This window comes from Seriola lalandi, unplaced genomic scaffold, assembly GCF_002814215.2.
Source record: "Seriola lalandi dorsalis isolate HSWRI2012SDOR001 ecotype SW California unplaced genomic scaffold, Sedor1 jcf7180002054476, whole genome shotgun sequence".
In the NCBI taxonomy this organism is placed as follows: Eukaryota; Metazoa; Chordata; class Actinopteri; order Carangiformes; family Carangidae; genus Seriola; species Seriola lalandi.
This window is the reverse complement of record NW_019525029.1, coordinates 3,136,496-3,159,241: the sequence shown is the minus strand read 5'-3', so window position 1 is coordinate 3,159,241 and position 22,746 is coordinate 3,136,496. Positions and strand designations below refer to the sequence as shown.

General features: G+C 40.0%; 2 protein-coding genes across 2 annotated transcripts in view; one reads left to right on the top strand and one right to left on the bottom strand.

Moving 5' to 3' along the window:
* Nucleotides 1-508: 508 nt before the first annotated feature.
* Nucleotides 509-3,795, bottom strand: znf706 (zinc finger protein 706). Its single transcript, XM_023412068.2, has 3 exons — nucleotides 3,682-3,795; nucleotides 1,610-1,755; nucleotides 509-1,450 (listed from the first exon to the last, which is right to left on the bottom strand). Exons 2-3 carry the CDS (start codon nucleotides 1,742-1,744, stop codon nucleotides 1,355-1,357), a joined length of 231 nt encoding a protein of 76 aa, XP_023267836.1. The 5' UTR covers nucleotides 1,745-1,755; nucleotides 3,682-3,795; the 3' UTR covers nucleotides 509-1,354.
* A 6,693-nt stretch (nucleotides 3,796-10,488) lies between these two features.
* grhl2b (grainyhead-like transcription factor 2b) overlaps nucleotides 10,489-22,746 on the top strand; it is a 16,234-nt gene continuing 3,976 nt past the window's right edge. Inside the window, exons 1-9 of the mRNA XM_087175567.1 lie at nucleotides 10,489-10,812; nucleotides 12,854-13,043; nucleotides 13,223-13,290; nucleotides 13,957-14,320; nucleotides 15,395-15,453; nucleotides 15,667-15,823; nucleotides 17,088-17,199; nucleotides 20,386-20,480; nucleotides 22,413-22,667. Of these exons, the coding sequence (XP_087031693.1) occupies nucleotides 10,793-10,812; nucleotides 12,854-13,043; nucleotides 13,223-13,290; nucleotides 13,957-14,320; nucleotides 15,395-15,453; nucleotides 15,667-15,823; nucleotides 17,088-17,199; nucleotides 20,386-20,480; nucleotides 22,413-22,667 (1,320 nt within the window). The 5' untranslated portion in view covers nucleotides 10,489-10,792. The remainder of the gene's footprint in view (nucleotides 10,813-12,853; nucleotides 13,044-13,222; nucleotides 13,291-13,956; nucleotides 14,321-15,394; nucleotides 15,454-15,666; nucleotides 15,824-17,087; nucleotides 17,200-20,385; nucleotides 20,481-22,412; nucleotides 22,668-22,746) is intronic.

Genomic DNA, 22,746 nt, shown 5'->3' with positions numbered 1-22,746 from the left:
GAGGATTCAGGCGATTTTACCAGAGGTGGCCAGCATCATGAGGGGGTGATTTAGGCAAAAAAAACATTTTTGTCAAAACATGACTTAGGCCATTATTTTAGGAAGGTGACGATATGTAACTTGTTTTCCTTTTCAGTTTCCCAGAGGTATTTATGAAAAACTCTCAAAACAAAAACATACTCACAATTCTGATTCAGAACCTTGATGTTTGCAAGGCTGCTTCGATTTTTGATCATCATTTGTCATCATTTACTTATGTGAGCAGTCAATTTGGATGTAAAATATTGTATAACTATGAAGCTAACAAAACCTCAAAAACTACAGTAGATAGGGTGTTTTAGTCCATTAAGCCAGAGCCACACATACAGTATGTGTGACAGAAAACTTCCATCCCGCCAGATAGAGAGAATTCTTTCAAATACCATCTACTGAAAGACACAATGTCTGTGTGCAATTTGTCTCCTTCAGCAGACAGCCTACAAAACATAATGACAGAAAAACACAGATATACAACAAAGTAAAATTTAATAAAATGCTATAATACATCATTGGAGCATAAATTCATTTTCCAAGCATACAAATGTTGTTGACAAGCTCCCGTAAAATTTTATTAACTTGCAATTCATTTAGCAGCTTGGAAATAGCTGGCAAAATTTCATATTTTTATGACCCCACATAAAATCATGATTAACTAGATGAAAGACTGCAGTACAACAGGGCAGACAGCGCTGTGGAGGAACAGATAATAGGAAAATCTCACTGCCTCCATTTTATTCATTATTAAACATTCAAAGCCAAATTAAACGGAATAACTAATAAAACAGATGAGGTCACATTTGCGACAAACTAGAAATTTGAATTAAAACATTTTGTCTACATCCCATCCAATCCAAATCCGTGCTTTGCAAGCAAACTGTGTGTTTACCTCATGTGGCATGCTGGCTGTAAAGGTTTAAATCAGACACTCAATCCTGTAAAGCTTCAGATAAAGAGGTACAAGAGCTAGCAGCAAGAAATATCCCTATGTGAACAACACTTCGTGGGCAGTGAGGAGTTTGTTCTGAGAAACTGTGAGAAAGAAGCAAGAAATTTTCATTCACCACTTGGATCATAAAAGTCATCAGTGACCCAGAAATCAAAACGAATATTTGGGTTTAACCCCTCATATATTTGAACACAAGCAAAAACAGGACTGGATGGGAGGAAGGATTGCATCAAAGGCAACCTGGCCTGTTAAAGTCTAAACGAAGATAACTGCTTCATGTTGTTTACATTAAATCATCCATTGCTGTCAGACAAGTGCAGAGTAGGTGCAGGGCCTTGAAGAACTCAGTTTGGTGTCCACGGTGGCTGCTTATGCCTCCACTCCCTCTAACTCAGGGGGCAGAGGAGATTTCGGATGCTTGCTCTCAAAGTGTTGCTTGAAGGTTTTTGGGTCGGGCATCTGGGACTACAGAAGAGAACGATACATCCAACAAAAACTGTGTTATAATTTGGCACAAGACTTGCATTTGGTTGAATATGACTTCTCAGAGATAGAAGAACTTTATACAAATCAAAAAAGGAAGCAAATGGCAGCAATGTGTCAGAGTTCAGGCTTCATACTCACCCTACACACAGAGCAGGTGAACACTAACGCCGCCTTGGCTGCCGTCTTTTGATCATGACCTTTGGCTTTCTTCATTTCTGCCTGTTTCTTGGCATTTTTCTGCTGAGACTGAATCTTCTGATGCCCACGTGCCATGATGGCAAAGCCTAGAGAGGAGGATACAAGGACAAAGTTCTTAATTAATGGTACTGATAAACAGAAATGTTGTGAACATTCTGAACTTATTCTTGTTATTATTATTGTTGATACACATCTACCATAAATAAGTCTGTTAGTAGAAGCATATTAATTGTTCTTTTAGTTCTCACAGCAAAGGGTTGTATAATACATAGCAAAGGTAAAATATGGGTGATAGACTATTATAAATTATGATGTATATGATACGCAACTTACTGTATGTGACATCAGTATTTTACAGGGCTAATGCAAAGCCGTTCTTATAGGCAGCTAAAAGTTTAATGGATACAAAGACACGACAAAACAAGCAAAGAGCCAGCAACTGCCAGTCAGCCCGGGTCAGGCAAATTAAACAAGATAAAACTCCCATCTGACCTCAACTGAAATACAGGTGTTTCAGGTGAAAAACAGTCAGCACGCTGGCTCATAAAACCTTGACCAGCATGAATGTAGGGATTGTGCAATTCCTGAAAGATATTCAGGAAAAGGGAACCTAAACAACATTAGAAAAGCTTAGCATAGTGGTTGGACATGGGCCTATTCCAAGAAGTAACGTATTTGTATTTATTCTGCTGAATAAACCTGAAACCACTTTAAAGGTTCCAGGTTTTATCAGCATGGATAAACTTGTTTCTTGGAACAGGTCCAGGTTTGGCAGGTTGTGCTACAGATTTATTGGCAATTTGCACTTTCAGGAGGGTAGTATCAGAGAAACAAGTTCTCTCTTATTCTTAACAGGAACTTAAACACAGATTCCTACTGAAAAACTAGTTTCTCCCATCCAGGGCAAACTCCAAGGATGCCATTTTCAATAAGATCCTTCCTTGATAAAAGGTTCATGTAGAAACAGGTGAAGGTTTGGGTATGTGGCTAGGATCTCAGGCTCCAACTACAACTACAAAAGGAAACCATAAAAATGCAAGCTTATTAGTATGGCTGGGTCCCCTTGAATTTGACACAGAGTACCAATATTAAATAGTAATGTAGAATCCACTTTAAGGCCCTTATTATTTTAGTTAAATTGAGCTTAAGTGGTGCATAGTCCCTATGAAAAGTTTTAGGGTATGCATTTTTTTTAAAAATCTGGATAAGTATTCATATTATTGCTAGTTTTGATAAGGTTTATACTAACTTTTTAAAATGCTAACTTTTTACATCCTAACAAATTCCAGTTAATCAAGTTATCACACTCTGATTGAACCTGAGGCATTCAAGCCCCTGTAGGTCTAGGGACTTGAGGCAGTTGCCCACTTTTCCCTGTTGGTAATCCAGCCTTGCTTACTAGCAAGTTCTATAAATAGGCAGCTGTTAGCAAGCAATGGATGTTAGTGTTAACTAGTGTTGGTTATCTTATGCGAAATCTGGTACGCCTGTATACTCAGTATATTAACCTCAGTCAACACCATATGTTATCAAACTGGTTTAAAAACTGGGTGCAGTAGTCCTAGGTGCTTGAGGCATTCAATGTAATATAGCAATTTTGGTGATATAACTCTGCAGAAGTAGGGACAGAGAATATACAGACGAGTTAGCACGTTAGCAGTCACTGTTTTTGTCTAAGATGTCATATCCTCTCGACCTCTTCGTTTACAGTTCAGTCGTCTTTATGTCGGACACCATCTGACAAAACCACAGCACATCTGACTCACTGTCATCGAGGTGACACCCGTTTGATTTGTCCTGCATTAATCCAGCTGTTATTCGAAGCTGAACTGCAAGTGTCAATCAGCTGTAACGTGGGTTAGCCTACATGCTAACCTCAGCTCCCTCCTGCTATCTAGTTAGCTAGCCGGCTAACTAACCTAAAGACTATTTCCTTCAGCTTGTAGTTCACCAACGATATGCCAAGCTCATCAAATTTTTTTATATTTTTTCAAAAGGACAGCAAGTCTTACCTCTTAAACTAAGAGTACGTGTTGTTAGCTGGGTGCCCACACACAGGTGTGACAGCTGCTCAGTTCACAGACAACCGAAGGCTAATGCTGTGTTCAGTGACACTCGCAAGATACGCTTTCGATACTTCATATACATTTTCATGAGTTCAAAAAAACTTAACTTTCATATTTTTTCTGACTTAACCATCTTCAAAGGTAAATAAAAGTTACATATGTTAGGAGCAGCGTGCTGAACTATGATTTTAGTGAGTGACAGGATAATACAGGTTACCTATTAATATAACTGATATAATCATGTTTTATACGTCAATAGGAGAAGTCCATGAATGCACCGGAAGGGCTGATTAAAGCCACCAGGCCAAAGATACATGACATTGACAATGTTGCCTCCAAGCGGCGGGATTTGGTTAGTGCATGCCCTCACAAAATAACAGAAACACAAGTAGCTGATAAATTTGTACCAATTATAAATTAAGTACAAAGTCTGCTTTATCTAACTTTTATTTACCAGTCCAGTTTATAATTTGGAATAATGATTACATGATCCCATGTAATTGTCTGTGTTGTAAGTATTAACACATTTATTTTAGCTTTGAAGAAATGCTAAATGTGGTCATGATTATGTTTCTTTAAAAAGAGCATTTACACTTCTCACTTTTTCTTCTTACAGCTGTAGACACTGCCATGCAAAATATGTGGAGATGCTTTCAATTATCTACACATCTACATATGTAGTATGTTGCAGGAAAAAAATGGGTGAGGAACAGGATTTAATTGTTTAATTTAAAGTGTTAAAACTGTGAATTCCTGAATAAATATCCTCATTAACCTTTTAATTTGTGCTGTTTGTCAGATGCTTTGCTATTTGTCTAACCCTTTGCACCTCACCTGTTACCACCTGAACACTTTCAAGCTATGGGTAAGGTATGCATTGCACAGGACCAAAACTCTTTGCGTCACACATCATCATTGAGAGGTAAATGATAGAAGACATGTTCCCTCAGAGCTGACACTGGGGGGCAGGCATAGAGGAAGCTAACTGTACACTTGCCTGTTAAATCATGCTGTGAATGTCTCAGTGCCGCAAGTATCCACAACATGTCTACTGTCAAGTTTCACAGTGCGACCATGAGACCTGCAACACACAGGCACAACCTAATACTGATATGCACTTAATACTGTTAAGCATTTACTAACATTTTTTTTTAATCACAGCTATACAAACACTGCAGCAGCATGACCCGTGCAGACCATAATGTGGACTATGTTAGATATTTATCTTTTCTATCTGTGACTGTGGTTTAGCCGTCAGGCAGGAACAGTGGAGCTGTTCACCTCTGCTCAGTATTTGACTAAATTCAGCTAATATGTAAATGCACTGCAGCTCCAGCTCTCACATGATGGAAACACAGGCCCACATGTTATCAGAAAGGTGTCTAAAATATCAATCGGCATATATAGAGAAAATAATGAAATCAAAGTTTTTATTTGTCCAGTTGTGAGATACCTTAGGTGTCATGACTTTTCTTGGGAGAAATCTTATCATTGTGAGAAAAGTCTCCAGCCAGCTATTGTATCACCCCCAAACCCCCCCCCCCCCCCCCGCCTCTCCACCTTCCTGCTGTTTTTTTTCTCATCATAAGAAAAGAGAGACAATCCTTTCAGTCTTTTGTGAAAGGGGGGAATATCTCTCAAGAGAGAAGGATGTGATTATGCTTTCAGAAAGGGGGCAAAAAGTAAAAGAAAGAAGGGGGGTTTAAAAAAAATGACAAAAGCCACACATTGCTCAAGTTCCCCCACCCTGGAGGTTGTTGTGCAGGGACTTGCTAGCTTAGGTTTGGGGTGGGGTTGTCCAGCCTTAGGGGCCTGTGTGAAAGCAAATCTTCCAGGTGTCAGCTATTCAATAGGAGAGGAGAATATTATCTGGTTGTCCATTGTGCGTATGAATAAGCAGGGGTTTGCCACAGACAGCCTGAGATTTTTTTCCATTTGGGTCTTTTCCTCCCGCCACAAGGGCTTTCAGGTTCACGTTCGGCTCAGCCCAGTTCTTTTTTTCTTCTTTTACCTTTCAGCGCTCATACTGCAGTTTCTGGTTTATATTTTCTCACCAAAAACTGATGACTTTTCAAGAGGTTAAGCCAAGGTCAAGAAAAATTTCTGAAGATGCATTCCAGGGTGAAGACAGTTGTTCCACCTTGTCTACCTCCGGAAAACTTGTATGGCAACAAAACAAAGAGGGAGAAATAGCGGCTGTCAGGGGTTAGAGTGACCTCCCTCTTTCTGTGGAAGCTGTTGAGGGAAGAGGAAGTTGGATTTCATCTTCCCCATTGGCCACTTCCTCTCTCAGCTACCCCTCATCAACCTTTCCCTTTTTTTTTTTTTTTTTTTCCAAACCAACAGGTTTTGCCATAGTCCACTGCTGCTGCTGCTGCTGCTGCTGCTGCTGTTGCACCGTGACATGCCACAATGTTGCCAGACCAGTCGGGCTGTACACAAGCCACGACACAGTCACAACACATCCACATACTGGTGATAACTTTCACCACCGAGGCCATGTGACTTCATTAACATATTTAGAGCACACACACACACACACACACCTCACACACACACACACACACACACACACACACACACACACACACACACACACACACACACACATACACACACACACACACACACACACACACATACACAGGGTTTGTTGAGGCATATAATGGTGGTGTTGTTACTATGTATTTGGGGAAAGATAAAAGAAACAAAATTAAAAATTAAACCACCAATATCACACAAATGTCAGCACTTGAACTCTCATCAGAGGGAGAAAAAGTTAAAAGCAAACTTAATAGTACAGACTGTTTTTTGTTTTGTTTTGTTTTTTTTTTTGCTGTTGTGCAATGATGCAAATGCAATTGTTCATTGTTTCATTAAAAGTGACCCTGGGAAGCCCCGAGAAATCACATCAAGAGGGCAAACCATCCCTTCAGGCAAATACGTTTCTTTCCTTGACACACACACACACACACACACACACACACACACACACACTTACACACATATACACACAAAGTGCAACTGAAGGAGAGGTGAGGTCTGGGGTCGGGCAGACATAAGCTGGTCAGACAGAGGCTGATTGTGAAGGTGGTGACAGCGTTCACTAACCTCGCTAACAGCAGCAGCTCTCTGATATTTGGGCCAAATGCAACTGTAAGTGAATGGAGTCAACAACATTGGCTCAAATGTCAGTTTTAACACAACTGTTGTGGAATTTCTGATTTTTTGGGACCATATAAGGTTAAGAGTCATGAGTTTCATCCTGTAGCTGCTGTAATGTCTGTACAAGAGTTTTTATTTGTGCTATAGCTCCCAAGAGAGTGCTTCAAGTACAAAATATTTTCATGGCAGTTTGTATGATACCCTACCACAAACCAATCAAACTTAAATATTGTAGCAACTTTTATACAGGTTAGTGCAAAAAACATAGCGAGTAAAACAACTGCAAACTAATACATACGGGGAATTTAATATGAAAAAATGATAATATTAAACAATGAGTGTGTCATTTTTGCAGCATTTAAAAAGTAAGTATAAACCTTTTCAAAACTAATAATTATATTAATACTTATCCCAATAAAAAAAATGCATACCCTAAAACTTTTCATTCAAAGTCCACATAGCTTCCCATGTTGCTTTTGCTGTAACTTTTCTCTAACCACTGAGCCATCTCTGCTAACTCTATCGACTGATGATGACAGCAAGTTATGGCTGAAAGCTCCAGAGAACAAATAGCAAATGGACACAGGCTTAAGATCTTTTTTTCCAAGGTCAAGAAGGCTGAAAGATTTAGTATTAACACTGAATCATATACATTCATATTTATTGTTTTACTAAAGCTAAAATGAATTCGAATACACAATGCTAACAGTAAGTCAACTCTGCCTTCTAGAAATGATGCTTGTATACGACTGGTATATAAGTGGCTTCGTGGCTTTCAACATTTTAACCTTGTGGACCCTCACGTCTATTCGAACTACAGTTTGCTAGCAACTGCTTAAAAAGTACTTGATTGTATCAGTTAATTTTAATGCACACAGAGGGATGACAAGTTAAAGGTAAATGAAAGGGACCTGTACTCAGCTAGAGACACCTAATCCTGGCCAAGTCCAGACAAGCTGCTTCTCCCTGCGAAAAAACTCCTGGTATGTAGGATACACCTTTCACCTCTCTCACAAGAGTGGGACACATACACACTTTCTATCACACACACACACACACACAGACGAAGGTATTCTGTGGCTCTCGGCCCCTGAATTTCCAGTCTTGTCCATGCCTGTTTGTGGCAGCTTGTACAGTAGCCCTCGCATTATTTCAGCTGTCAAACCGCCGCATGGCAGACATTCCTGCAGGCAGAAGTCATACAGGGAGAGCTACAGACAACAGAAAAAGCTGACACATTATTTTCATTAAGGCAAGCAAAACATCTTTCTCACTTTGTTTTTTGAGTGGAGTACATTATATATGAGCATGGACAGATCATGAGGCAACAGGCCCCCGGGCACATACAGTATAAGCCCTCCCCCTCCCTCCTACACAGGTACAAGACACCTACACTGACAGAGACACAAAATGTTGTTGGTAGTTTTTTGCATCTTTGTGCTAGTTTGTTTCAAATTGTGGTAGTTTTGCATCTCTTTAGTAGTTTTGCGTCTCTTTTTAGTCATTTTGCATCTCTTTGTGGTAGTTTTGCATCTCATTGTGGTAGTTTTGTGTCTCATTGTGGTAGTTTTGCATCTCATTGTGGTAGTTTTGTGTCTCATTGTGGTAGTTTTGCATCTCTTTGTGGTAGTGTTGCGTCTCTTTGTGGTCGTTTTGTATTTCTTTGCTGACTAACTTTTATATGATCATTTTAAAGGCTCTGGGCACAGCAATAAAGGTACATTCAGTAATCCAGCCATGTTCATTGAAAAAGTAGTAATAAAGTTGATTAGAAGAATGCTTGAAATTCATTAACTATTCATCGTTCATTCATTTTTTTCTGCATTTGTTTCTCTCCTACCTTAAATTAAGTCTTCTATTTCCCTGTCTTTTGTCTCTCTTACTCATCTCTGTGTGCTGTGAGAAGAAAAGGACCCCACCTGTATTTATCTAGCAGTTCCATTTGAACACACTCAGACATAGAAAGAGCTCAGCAAAGGCCCAGGTGCTCTGTAAAACAAATTAGACAAGGGAGGATGGTAGTGATCTTCCACAGGGAATGCAAACACACGCATGCTTGTCACAAACACACACACAGCACCACTGACGGTTAAACTGAATCTGAAACGTAATTTTTAGATTTCCATACAGGGGCGCCTGAAGGCATTCTTAAGCAAAAGGCCTGCATTTTGTCATGCAAACACTTTCACAAGACAGCAAACCAGTTTGGAGACCAACCGTTTGTCAAAATCCAGACAAAATCCACCTTGGAGGAAGTTTATCTGTCACTTGGCACTGAGTGTGTAGCGGTGGTGGAAGAGGTACTAAAATCTTTTCCTTAAGTAAAAAAACCAATATGTAAACTACTTAAGTGAAAAAAACCAAAACAAAACTATAATCAGCAAAACTTACTTAATGTGTCAAAAGTAAAAGTCCCCTAAAAAAAATAGACCCTGATATAATCATCATAAATTACATTAATAGATTGTTAATACTAATGTAACTATGCATAAGTACCAATTTATTGTTGTAGCTGGTTGAGGTGTAACTAGTTTTCCTGTATTTTAGTCCAGCGGGTCACAAGATGAATCTGAGGGCTCGTGAGATGATTAATGGCAGAAGAAAGAAGAAAAAATTACTTCTGCCACACAAAGGAATGTTCTTTCTATTCTTTGCTTTTTTTGCAAAGTATTGGATGATTTTATCTCTTTGGGCCTCAAAAACTTTATTTAAAAATCAAACTATCTGAGACATTTAGACAGGGAATTGGGGCAAAGGTCAAGGGGCTAAAACTAGACACCAATTTTAACAATTTTAACCAATTTTAATTTTTGACACAAGCCAAAAAGTCTGGAAACCAATAGTTTAATCTTTGACAGTCAATCGATAAATAAAAACAATAGGGGGGGGGGCTCCACAAACACAAACACACACACACACACACGCACACACACACACAGTGTCTGTTCTGGCAGGGTAATCCCAAACACTGGGATCTCCTCATACAATGGCTTCATTAAGAGGACAATAGCATTGTGTCAGCTAATGACAGGGCTCCTCCCTGCCTTCTGTCTGCTCTGAGATTACTTGAAACACGCGCGCAGACACACACACACACACACACACACACACACACACACACACACACACACACACACACATTATTGAAATTAAGCGGGGAAAAGGTTAAATCAGTGGCTGTGTATGAGTGTGTCAGTCTGAGGCCATTTATAAGGTTGACCAGTCATGCCTCACAGATGTCCTTTTCCAGCTTTTCCAACAACTTTTAACCCTCATTGTTTTAATAAAACTCTACTTTTATCGAATAAAATCCGAACTAAAGTTTCAGGAATTCATTTTTCTGAACGTAAACCCTTTCTTTCTGTTTTCCTGTTTCTTCTTTCTGTGTCACTGTGGTGCCTTCAATGCCGTCTTTTCGTTCGCTTGCAGGTGAGGTGGGCCTCTACCTGCCCTCGCTGAGCCAACAGCCAATCAGAGCCCAGCTCCGCTCCGCAGCAGCCAATCAGCGCCAGACTCGCCCTCGCCTTCCACGGTTCTTTCACAGTGAAAGAATTTCAGCGCAAAGTTGACCCGCTGCCATTAAAATAAGGCAAATAATTTAATGCACGGCAGCCAGATATGTTGATATTTGTGATAATATATTCGTACAAACTGAACACAAGACAAGCAAAGTGACTGACTGACTGACTGACTGCCGGGGGACAAAGCGGCTTTACCTGCCAGGTGGAGCGGAGGAGAGTCAGTCAGGGAGAGGAGAGGGGCTGGGAGAAAAGAAGCGGGGCGAGAAAAGTCGACTTACCTGTAGCCCAACTTCTGGCAACTCACTCACTCTACTACCTGCTCCGACTTGAAAGTCCAGTTTCACAAGGAAGGATCGTAGAGGAAGCGAAATATGTCACAGGAGACAGACAAGTAAGTGATCGAGGCAGCGGAGAGGATCTTTGATGGTTTCAACTTGAAGGGGGGAAAAAAATAACTTTTTTCAACTGTTTTCATTAACGTCTTTAATCACAAGAAAAGCTGCTTTTAAATCGGACTGACTTTATTTTGAGGAGGAAAAAGAGGGCTCACTCTCTGGTTGTATCACTTTTGGATAATTTAGAAATATTAAACTTCCACAGGCCTGGAGGAAAAGTTGACAAGCAAAAGTTGGCGCCGTGGATTTTGTTAGAGCTGAATTCGCCATTTTTGACTGATGGAAGAGTCTTCAAAATGCAACGATTGGATTTTTTTTAACACTTTAATTTCTTTGTATTAAAATAACTTTAGCCCTACTTTTTGCATTGCATTGCATTTTTCATATTTTAGGCCTGTGCAGTGAGCGATGGATCTTGTACAGAGGAGAGTTTTTGCAGCCTGGTGGCCTATATACTGCGCTGTTTTATAACACTAGAAAACTGCTTTATTTATAGCCTTTGTAGACAGTTACAGCAACTGAGACAATCATCATTCAACAACAATGAATACATTTTTCGTTTTTAATCTTAGTAAATATCAGAAATAGCAGCGTTTGCATTGACTGATCAAAATCTCTAAATGTTACAGAGGATCTGATGTGTTTTAGTTTTACCAAATCCCAGCAATAGTTTAATGATTGAGAAAAAAATACTTGAGTATCTTAATACAGTTATACATAACTGCATAATAATAAGTTAAATTAATGGTTGCTGTAACTGGATTAGTATTGAAATAGGGAAGTGGTTATTTTCATTATTATTATTATTATCATTATTATTATTATGAGTATAGTAGTAGTAGCAATGGTTGTGACATCAGTAAAACAATATAAAACAAGTAAATATCTTTACTGGGTAAATGCGTGCAGCTTATTTCTCTGACTGCACTGTTGCTGTGGAAACAACAGGTGTATGCCACTATTATGACACACAGCGGTAAAATTCAGTCAAATCCAACAGAATAGAGTTGTTCAAAACAAATATCACCACCTCCATGTCTTATTTGCCTGTGGCCTTTTTATACCTGCATGTCGGCTCACTAGCTGCTGGTGTGGCTGCCACAGAGAAGCTGACAAGAATTTGGGACAAATGCAAGATCAATGTAAAAGAAATACAGTTTGATTTGCAGCTAGTGAAAGGGATGAGGGATTTAAAAAAAAAAATGTAGACTTAAATGCATGATGCATCTAAAGCTGTGATGATGTAAGGAAGACATGGTGGAACAGATTCATGGTGGGTGCCGTCTGTTAGTGCCTCTTTTCTACTATTACATCCTTTTCTATAAAGGTTTGCATCAGTATGATATCAGAGATTGGGGGCGGGACAAATGTGTTTTATTTGGCAGGTAGACCTGGCAGGCAGCAGTTTATGTCAATTAGAGAAACCACACTAGTAATACAAATGAGTTATTTCTTGTTCTAATTATGTTAATTTACGAGGCGTAGAGTAGATTTCAAATTCTGCTGATGAATAATTAAACAATGTCAGTTTGTTTCACGCGTGTTGTTGTAACCACAAACAAATAAACACCAAAGGAAAATGAACTTGGAGGAGGCTACAACATAATCACTGACTTCTTATATATAAATATATATATTTATACTGATATCGTTCATTGTAAAGCAAGTTGCAACATTCAGAGCGTCTGCTGTGAAAGGCTCAGCTCAAAGAGATGTTGTGGCAACACTGTGTGTTTAACTGGTCTGTGATCTCGACTTAAGTGGGCCTACAGAGTAAAGAGAAAGGCCCGTGCACACTCTCAAGACAGACATTAAGCACACTACAGCTGCAACTATTTATTATCAGTATTTTTCAATGGCTTATTTAATGTAGAAAAGGTTCAAAATAAAGACGAATGGCAAGATCTTAAAAGTTCTGTACTTTTTTATCCAGCAGACCAAAACCTACACATTTGAATGCTTTTAATGAGCTTTTAGATTGAATAATCAAATCTATTTACACTTTTGAATTCACATGTTTTTGTGTTTGTTTGTCAGTAAGCGTCTGGTGGTGGTGGTCCCCAACGAGAGCTCCTTCCCCGCGGTGCGGCGGGCCTACACCAGTGAGGACGAGGCATGGAGGTCGTACCTGGAGAACCCACTGACAGCCGCCACCAAAGCCATGATGAGCATCAACGGGGACGAGGACAGCGCCAACGCCCTGGGCCTCCTCTACGACTACTACAAGGTTCGGAGACATGGTCGAATCTTCTTTTGTGATGCGAGAAAAAATTTTCTGATTTTCTGAAACCGTGTCCCAAATAAAGAGGAAATGATGAATGAAAGCTGGAAGACCTTTTACTTTTCCACGTTTAGTTTTGAATGATGTCAACCAACATATGACGACCGCCGTTTTTTCCATTTCAGGTGCCTAAAGAAAAGAGGCTCCTGCCAGTTCCCAAAGTGGTTGAAATTACAGAGGAACAGGAGAAGAGGTCAGTGAATCTGGGTCTCTCAGTCAAGGTTGCACACGTCCAGACAGAAAGACAGAGAGAAAAAAAAAGCCTTTCCAGCAGTGTGACGAGTTAAATCCTTGGGCTCAGTCACTGCAGTATCTGACATGTTTCACTTGTGGTTAATAGGATTACATATAAAAGAATTTAATGTGAAAAGCTTTCAGTTTTTCTAAGAACTAAACATGAATTTCTACGATAAAGAACTATGTGCCGAAGATTATAGTGATATAAGACTGGTACTTTGAGTTTATTTATGGATATGCATTTATATATAATGTCATAGATAAGTGGGTTTTACTACAGCACAGGATGGACTGAGGCCAGTGGAAACCTCTTGAAATGGGAGAAATCCAGCTCTCTGTTTGTCTGAAAAGAAGAACTAAAGATGCATCAACACATTTCTTTAACCTGTAGCCGACATGTTTCATCCATATTAGTCAGTGCTGAAACAGATACAACAGATGTTGTAAAGCAGGTGTAAGATTTGAAGGTTTAGAATTTCAGACATGTTCACTGGACAGCGCAACACTTCCTTGATATTTATCCAATACGCAAACAGCAGCACACCCATTCAGTAAAAGCAAAAAGAAATTAAAAAACACAAATTGCAGACACCCATCCTTTTTAATCCTTTTGTTTGTTCAGGGTGACGTTGCCTAGCAACCCCAGCAGCCAAAACGAGGTAGAGATGGTGGACAATCGGGTTCAGGTCCTGAAATCCGTCCCCGTCAACCTGTCACTGAACACGGAGCACCAGGAGGCCAAACGGGAGCAGTTCAGCAGCTCGACGGGGACCGGTGCGGGGTCAGGGCCCGTGGTGAAGGCCGAGGTGTACACGTCCGTCTTCACGACGGGGCCGGGGCTTCACTACAGGGTGGAAGGAGACGAGTCGGCGAGAGTGGTCTACGAACAGAGTCCGTATGAGGTGACCACCGTCAGTCACAGCTCGTACGTTAAAGAAGACCAGCAGAGTCCGCCTGACAGCCCGTACGAAGAGGAGAGAGACGGGGTGAGAAGAGACGCCAGCGTCTGAACAGATACTGTGTTATTACTGTGAAGGAAAAATACACCTCCTCACCCACTGAATACTGGATAGTTTTACCCTCTCAAGCATATAAAAGTTATGAAAATGAAGTAATTTAAGAAGGGAAATCACTTTTTTCTTAACTGGTCATGAGTAATAGACATGTTAAAAATATGACAGGAAGTCACACATTGTCTGAAAGGGAAACAAGCCAAACAGTTTGGTTACTGTTGAAAATAGCTATTGTTCTTTGCATTTCTAAGTCCAATTTGTCAGTGTTTTATTTTATTCTATTGCAGCAGATACATGCCAAAATAGATAGACTATAATATCACAAAGGAAAAGCTTAGTGTTAATCAGTTTTGGTGTGAGAGACTCCAGAGGAATCCATCATAAGCAGTTCAACAAAAATCCTCAGTAGACCAAAATGTAATGCAGCCACAAGTCAAGATATGTTTTACTTTGAGAAAAGGGCTCAGCTTTCACTTTTTTTTTTTCTCAGCTGGATGAACTAGCTTTTTGCTGTTATGATTTTATTAGTATTATCTTCTCCATCTACACGTACAAACCACAGTTGAATGTATAGCGAGCGTTAAAAGGCACCGTGGGAAAACGTAGGGAGGCACAATCAAAGAAGGCAGGTTGATCGACACCAAAACAAGGAAATTACAGCGCCACAACACTGAATGTCACACGCTGATGAGCTGTAACAGTATGTGCTGGGTGGAGTTGTTGTTTCATGGTACGTGAAGACAGATAGATGTTTAAATATGATTCACAGAGTCCAAAGGTTCATTACCTGAACAAGAATCTACAAGTGTTTGTTTGAGTTTGTTTTCCGTTAGCTTGAGAACTCCTTTGTCTCTCTGATCTGTATTTATGAGAATACTACCGCTGAATATGCTGGTGTGGTTTCTTTTTTTTTTTTTCCATCATTTCCAGCATTGTTTAACCAGTTCCTCTCAGGCTAAACTAACTTTTCATTGTGCCAAAATAAATTCCTCTTTCTGTGTGTTTTTTTTTTTTTCTTTTTCTTTTTCTTTTCGGTATTCTCCACAGAAGTACCACACACCTTCCTCTCTGGCTACAGATGACTTCTTATTTCATCAGGAGAGAGTGTAAGTCACTCAGAATACAATGAATTAACCTTCTTGTTATTACAGCACAAACATCAATGTATGTCACGGTGGAAATATTCAGATAGGTGCCATTTTGAAATCAAAATACTGACTGGGAGTGATCCAGAAAGGAACGCCAAATTGTGTGTTGTACCCCCATTATCCCTTGTTATTTCTAATCACATATCATTCTCTATGTGTGCACGTGTACAGTGACAGCTTCCGGTACACGCTGGACGCCACGCGCTCGCTGCGTCAGAAGCAGGGTGAGGGGCCGATGACCTACCTGAACAAAGGCCAGTTCTACGCTGTGACGCTCAACGAGCTCAGCGCCAACAATCGCCTCCGTCACCCCATCAGCAAAGTCCGGGTGAGCGAGTCATTTCAGTCTCGCTTCTTTTTCCCTTATTTTATTTTCCATTTGGCCTTAACGCCATAAGATTTATTATTTTATGGTTTATTCATGCCTATAGTCAGTCACAGATTTACCTGTAGTTTATATATTACACACAAATAAGTTCTTTTGTATGTAATTTAAGTCTAACTATAACCGAACCTTGAGACTGCATGTTTATAAAAGCTGCTGTAATCTGTATTTTTATAATAACAATGGATTAGATGACTAAATGTATGTGAAAGAGCTCTTTTATCCTCCACCCATCTCTATGGAGCATTTTAGCATCTTTCCCCTCATTGTTTCGTGTGGTTTTACAAACCACAACTTCACTGTCAAGGCTTTAGTTAGCCTAGTTTCCACAGGTAGTGGGTAACTTGAAAAGTTGGGGGTAAAAAAAGTCAGATAAACCCAGTGTACACCACCTGCTCAGCACCAAACAGCAGACACACAAAGTTAGTGACTAGCTGGTGAACATAGCAGAGCGTTTAGCAGCTAAACAGCAAGGTATTTCCCTCTGGAGACGGTGATGACCAAACACAGAGCTAAAAGAGTGAATATTGAACGTACATTCATCAGGTGGAGACAAACACAACTCCAAATGAATGATAAATTTTCTCTGTATCTGCTGAATCTGTCAATAAGCAACTGTTAGCTGACAGTTCTGCTATATCCGCTTTATAAAGTGGTAGCATCTTGTTTATAACTTGTTTTTGAACTTGATTTTTGGGCCAAAAAAGTCTGCAATCTCTTTATCTTCCTAATGAAAACTGTAAACCGGACGACGAACTAAAAGATAATTTATAGTAGATAAGTTATAATAGTCTTATTTTCTTTATTCACACAACTAATTAAAGTATGGTTAAAGTTGGTCTGTAAATAGGTAATTCTTTGCTTTCATTTCCAGGTAAGTCTGACTGTGGTCGGGGATGGTTAAAAACGTAATCGTCTGACTGCTCATGTTTCTTGCCTAATCAGACTTCTATTTAGCAACATCACTGGATTCCCAGACTTAAGCAATCAACTTCAAACGTTTAATTTTGTTGTTATTATTACTAATAGTAATGGTTACCAGGCGTATGGGCATAAACTTGAACTGTAAGAAAGAAACAGGAGACAAGAATCTGTCGGGATTCCCAAACGCAAGCAGTGACTCAGCTGCAGCATCTTGACCCAAAACTTGATCGTCATTTAGTTTAGATTCATTTTCACTTTGTTCTTGTCTTGTATCTGTTTTCAGAGTGTCATCATGGTGGTGTTCAGCGAGGACAAGAACCGCGACGAGCAGCTCAAATACTGGAAGTACTGGCACTCACGGCAGCACACAGCCAAACAGAGAGTCCTAGACATCGGTAAGACTTTTATTGCCCCCGCTCCTTCTTCCAAAGCGTCCATGTTAACAGCAGCAGTTGAATTGATGAATGACAACACATGAGTCAAAAGACAGAGACAGATTTATGTTATTGTAAATGCTGGAATGTGCTGAGCTAATAAACAAGGCATGACCAAAACTGAGAGCAAATAAGCCCCCACCCAACTGTCTGCCTGGGGCTGTTCAGATGCCCACCATCAGACAGGCGGCTGGGCTGTCCTACACACACACACACATACACACACACACACACACACACACACACACACACAATTCAACACACCTGAGTCTCTTAATGTCTAGGTGTTGCTGAAACACACAACATAAATCCTCTAATCTCCCCTACATCGCCTGGAAGATTGAGCAAAACACCGATTTGGGAAAAAAAAACTCGATAATCCAAACCAACATGTCAAACTTTCTCCCTCACAGCGTTTCCCACGGGTGTACGTGTGTCGATCTGCAGCCTCATAATTGTATCTTAACACTTTTGACCTTTTGTCAGACGGTGTTTTTCGGTTGATGGATTTGAATGTGAACCGATCTTTTCTACGGCTTTTGGAATACGTGTGTGTGAGAAGCTTGTAGGCGGTTTGCGTTTGACATGCTTGGGCCTGCTAACAGAGGCAGAGATGGCAGAGGTATGTGGGAGACTCAGGGTGGATGGGAGACACACACACACACCTATACACAGCTTGTTGGGACAGGGAGAGGAATGCTAGCCACACTGTTTCCTCGGCTGGTCTTGGTCTGTTGAAAGTGATTCTTGCCCAATTTAGATTTCCATCTTAATATCTATATTACATGAACCAAGACGAATCCTTATCAGCCCACAATTAATAACATCTTTATATCTGATAGAACATTTGTTACCAAGCTGGGCATCAAAAGAAATTAATTTAAGATTGTGAGAGAGTTACTGTGGCAGAAAAAACAAAATACTGTTTTATTTTTTTTAAAGCGTCACGAGCCAAAAAAATGTCGCCTAGAAAATGCAAACATCCTGTAAGTATATGGCACATTTTAAAATCAAAGTACTTAAGGTTTTCTGGTCACTGCAATAAGCTGATCTCTTGCTGTCGGCATCTGTGATTTGAAGATGAAACATATTGTCTCGATAACTGTTCATATAACTACCAGTCCTTCCTGTTGAGAGGAAGTTCTTCAGTGTGGTCAGTTTTCCAGTTTGGCATTTGCCAGTGTAATGAGTCTGTGTTGTGCAGGTGTGTGTTTGTCTGTTTGTGTGTATGTACAGCTTGACCCAGGGGGCTGAAAAATTTCCCCCTCGTGCACGAGCACACAGAGATATCTATCTGCGCTCAGATATGCGCGCACGTTCTGCATGTACAAACATGGTCCAAGGTGAAGTACAAACAGGGATGCTGAGAAACCGCTTAAGAAGGGGATGGAAAAGTCACATATGTTTATCTTGACAGCTTTGTTCCCATGTTTATGTATTCATCATTAGGGCTGCATCTCACGATTATGTTGTTATTGATTGATCCGTTAATTGTGTCCTCAAATATTCGAATAATGGGTTTTGAAAAATGCCCATCACCGTATCTCAAAGCCCAAGCTGACAATCCAAAACCCCAAAGTACAAGGTTAAAATAAAGAAAACAAAGCAAATATTTAAGAATCTAGAACCAGAAATTGGTTGTAACAATTGTTTCAGCTCTAATTGTGTGTGTGTGTGTTTTTGTGTGTGTGTGTGTGTGTGTGTGTGTGTGTGTGTGTGTGTGTGTGTGTGTGTGTAGTATAAGGAGGGGGGATGTCCATTCAAGCAGCTCTGTAGGTCAAATGACAGACCGCCCTCCGTCCTGCTCCTCAGAGCCAGATTGGCCTGTAGCTGGATGCAGCCTGTAACCTGAAGCCGTCCAGAGAGCTGATTTGAATAGCGGTGGAGGGTTTATCAGGCCGGTTGGGGGGTGGTGGGGTCATGAATGGATCATTTGAATGGGGTTATTTAATGGGGGATACTGGCAGATAGGCATGTTGCTGCCTGTCCTGCTGCTTTGTGCACCTGCTAAAGATCCAGGAAGTGTCACTGCAAACGGCGGTTAGGATGATGGAGGAGGTCAGAGACGTCAGTGGAAGATGCTCTGAGATGTGACGAGCAGAACTGTTGCTTCTGCCCCGATCACGTCTGTGTCTCATCCTAGCAGCATTTATCATGCAGACTTACTTATATAGACTTTTATTCCAAATGAAAACAACGGAAAAGTGGGTGATTTAATGAATCACTTCACCTGCAGTCATCAGTTGAAGGATACAGCTGGTTTCAAATTTCATTTCTCTTATTAACAAATACCAGGAAAGACTAGAGCAGACAATGCTTTCCCACCTTTATGCCGTGTCTGTGTCTCAGTCACAAGCCTCCTTCTACCAAAGGCATACATTTATTAAAATGGGTCCCATGTATATGGTTTAATTTGTAAAAAGAAGACTAAGTGATTTCCTAAAATAGCTGGGCACTGTAAAGTAAAAAGTGCATTTGGGGACTATTTCCAGCCGCGGATTAATATACATTTAGAACTTTAGTAATTACGAGAAAAACATAAAACATCACCAGTTATTCTTTAAATCAGCTTAAAAGTCTTTAGACTCTTGGTTACGTTTGCAGTCACTGTTCTTTCCACTGGATTTCTTTTCATTTAAATAAAATCACAATGCACATAGAGTTCTTTTCCACACCACATCGGTGCACTTCACCCCTTATTTTAAAGGCCCTCCAGTTTGCAGTCACACAGGTCAACAATACTCAGCCAGTGCACTCGTCCGACTGACTTTTAATACCTCTGAGCCAAATCACCTCTCGTGTTTCCTCCTGTTGCCTTTGAAGCCTTTGAAGAGAGTTTGTTTGCTCAAGCAGATAAGATTTTATCTTATAAAATTGAAGCGTGCCATTTGATTGCTTATCTCAACAAACAATAGCTGCCTAATTTGTGTCATTCATTGACCAATTTCTGCTGTATATACAGGGATGTTTAATTTTATAATTTTTTATTTAATTTTCTTTCTTTTTTTTGCAGATATCTGCCAAAATTGCAGAATATAACATAATACATCTATTTTCAGATACTTTTTGAGAATGTTTGTGTTGAAAAAAGTTATGTTTCAGAAGTTGTTGTGATTGCAGAAATGAACCATGTGTTTGTCCTCACAGCTGATTACAAGGAGAGCTTCAACACAATTGGCAACATTGAAGAAATCGCCTACAATGCCATCTCCTTCACCTGGGATGTGAATGAAGAGGCCAAGGTACAGAAACCCTCAAACACAATTACACAAATATTATTCCTTTTGTTTTTTTTGTAAGAAATAAATGTCATTGTAATTTTCTCCACAAACCGGTTTGCTCTCTCTGAAGGTGTGTTGTAGATGTGAAAAAAAAGCAGTGGGACAGGTTTTTGTGCTGATTCAGATGTTGGCAAACAAATGCACTCGACAAATTAAACTGGCTTTTGACTGTGATGCAAGCTCCTGACATGTAGACATCGTGAACACTGGAGAGCTCACTGAAAGAACGGCGCATTAAATCTTCAAAATGTTGCTGTGATAGAAGAACTGAAAAACACTTCCTTCACTTTAAATCTCATGTTTTTGACTGCCCGTCATCAAGCTGATGGGGAGTGTTGTGTACTCGCTCTGTTTGCCTTCTTTGTCTTTGTGTAGCCCACTCCTTTGTGGCCACTCCTTAAATGGAGCCCCGTCACTGTTTGAACTCCAGAGGCCCCCAAGGGCCAACACACACCAAGCCCGGTCCCCACCCTCTGCTGTTTGTTTTGCCCTCATTTCTGTGTGAATGCGAGTGACTCTGTGTGTGTGTGTGTGTGTGTGTGTGTGTGTGTGTGTGTGTGTGTGTGTGAGTCAGTCTGTGTGTGTAATGTGGCTCTCTCATTGTAATAGCAGCCCGGGGACAAAGACGTTGCTGGAGGAAATCCAAGCACACTTCTCTGGGCCAATATTGACTCTTTCTCTCTCTGTCTCTTAATCTGTGTGACTATTGAGCTTGAATACACCTGATGCACTGCAGGAACAGGTGTAACAACCAGGTAGTTTAGTGGTCATACTACTCCTGTTGGAGGTCTAAAAGAGAAGTGAAAGAATTAGTTAAAATGTCTTCTTAAATTTCTAAAACTTGAAAACTACAAATTGGCAAAGTGTCAAAATAAATAGGATACCTGAAAGAGATAGTTCAAGTTTGTTTTAGGGGAATGCCGTGTTTTTTTTTATAACTAATATAAACTTGTGGGATAAATTACAGATGATAGATTAAACTTTTTTATTTTTCAGAAATTAACTATCTCTATCTCTATTCTATGATTCATGTTTATTTTGAGGAGGAAGCTGATGGAACAGGTTTGCGCTGTGCTTTTGCCTTTATTTGATAGTGGACAGTTAAAGAGCTGAAACGTAAGGACATCCTGGGAGACTAAAAGACAGGAAGATAAAAACTGCATCTTCTTTTTAAACTCGTAACCCTCACAAAAGCGTACACATAAACCAGAGAGAGGGAGAGGTTACCTTCCTAGAGAACGCCAAAACTCATATGAGACGAATGTTTTTGGAAATTTTTTGCAAATTTTTCTTTGGTATAATAGACTCTAAATGGAGCGTTGCATTGGAGTAGAGGAAGAGCACTAAGTTAATCACACACTTCTATTCATAACCAATGATTTTTGTGCCCAGATCATCTTCCCACATGTTGTGAACATGAGTTACGGGGCTCTGGTCAACTTAGTTAGGTTGTCAGTTTATCAAAGGACCAGTCCACACAAATCACAAGAAAACATATGCTCTTGAAATGCTAGAGCTGCGTGACCATGCAGTTACACGTAGTTTTGATTTCTGTAGACTCGGGATTTTTAGACATCTAAAATTTGTCACCAGCCGACTGGAACAAAGGTGAAAGGTTGTTTGTGTAACGTGGAGTAAATCACAAACCTCTGTGAAAGTCGTCATTAAGTGATGAACCGTTCCCTATAAAGTGAAAAACATCCACGTTGTTCAAGGACCAGCTTCTGTTTGCACTCGTCAGTATTTTGAGTTGGTGTTGAGATTTTTCTAGGTTAAATTATGAGCTAAAGAATGAAAATATTGCATATTAAAACCCCTAAATACTATTTACAGTTTAAATCTGACTGTGTAAACCTCCTCCTCCTTCCCCTACCATCTCTGTGTCCCTGGCAGATTTTCATCACAGTCAACTGTCTGAGTACAGACTTCTCCTCTCAGAAAGGGGTGAAGGGTCTTCCTCTCATGATCCAGATCGACACATACAGCTACAACAACCGCAGCAACAAGCCGCTGCACAGGGCGTACTCTCAGATCAAGGTCTTCTGTGACAAGGTGAGAAATCACTTCCTCTACATCAGTTATAAGAAGAAAAGGTTCATCACTTATCATCATTTGCAAATAGAGAGTTGTTGCTCCCTGTTGTCATTATGAAACAATATTTTAAGCTGTTTCAAAAACACTAGGTCTGGACTAGGTCTGCAATTAAAGACTCTTTTCATTATCGATT

Excerpts from the sequence above, each read along its gene's own strand:
- znf706 (XM_023412068.2), bottom strand. The coding sequence starts at position 1,744 with ATGGCACGTGGGCATCAGAAGATTCAGTCTCAGCAGAAAAATGCCAAG. Across the intron at positions 1,451-1,609 it reads TCACCTGCTCTGTGTGTAGG|TCCCAGATGCCCGACCCAAA; the intron begins GTGAGTATGAAG and ends TCTCTTCTGTAG.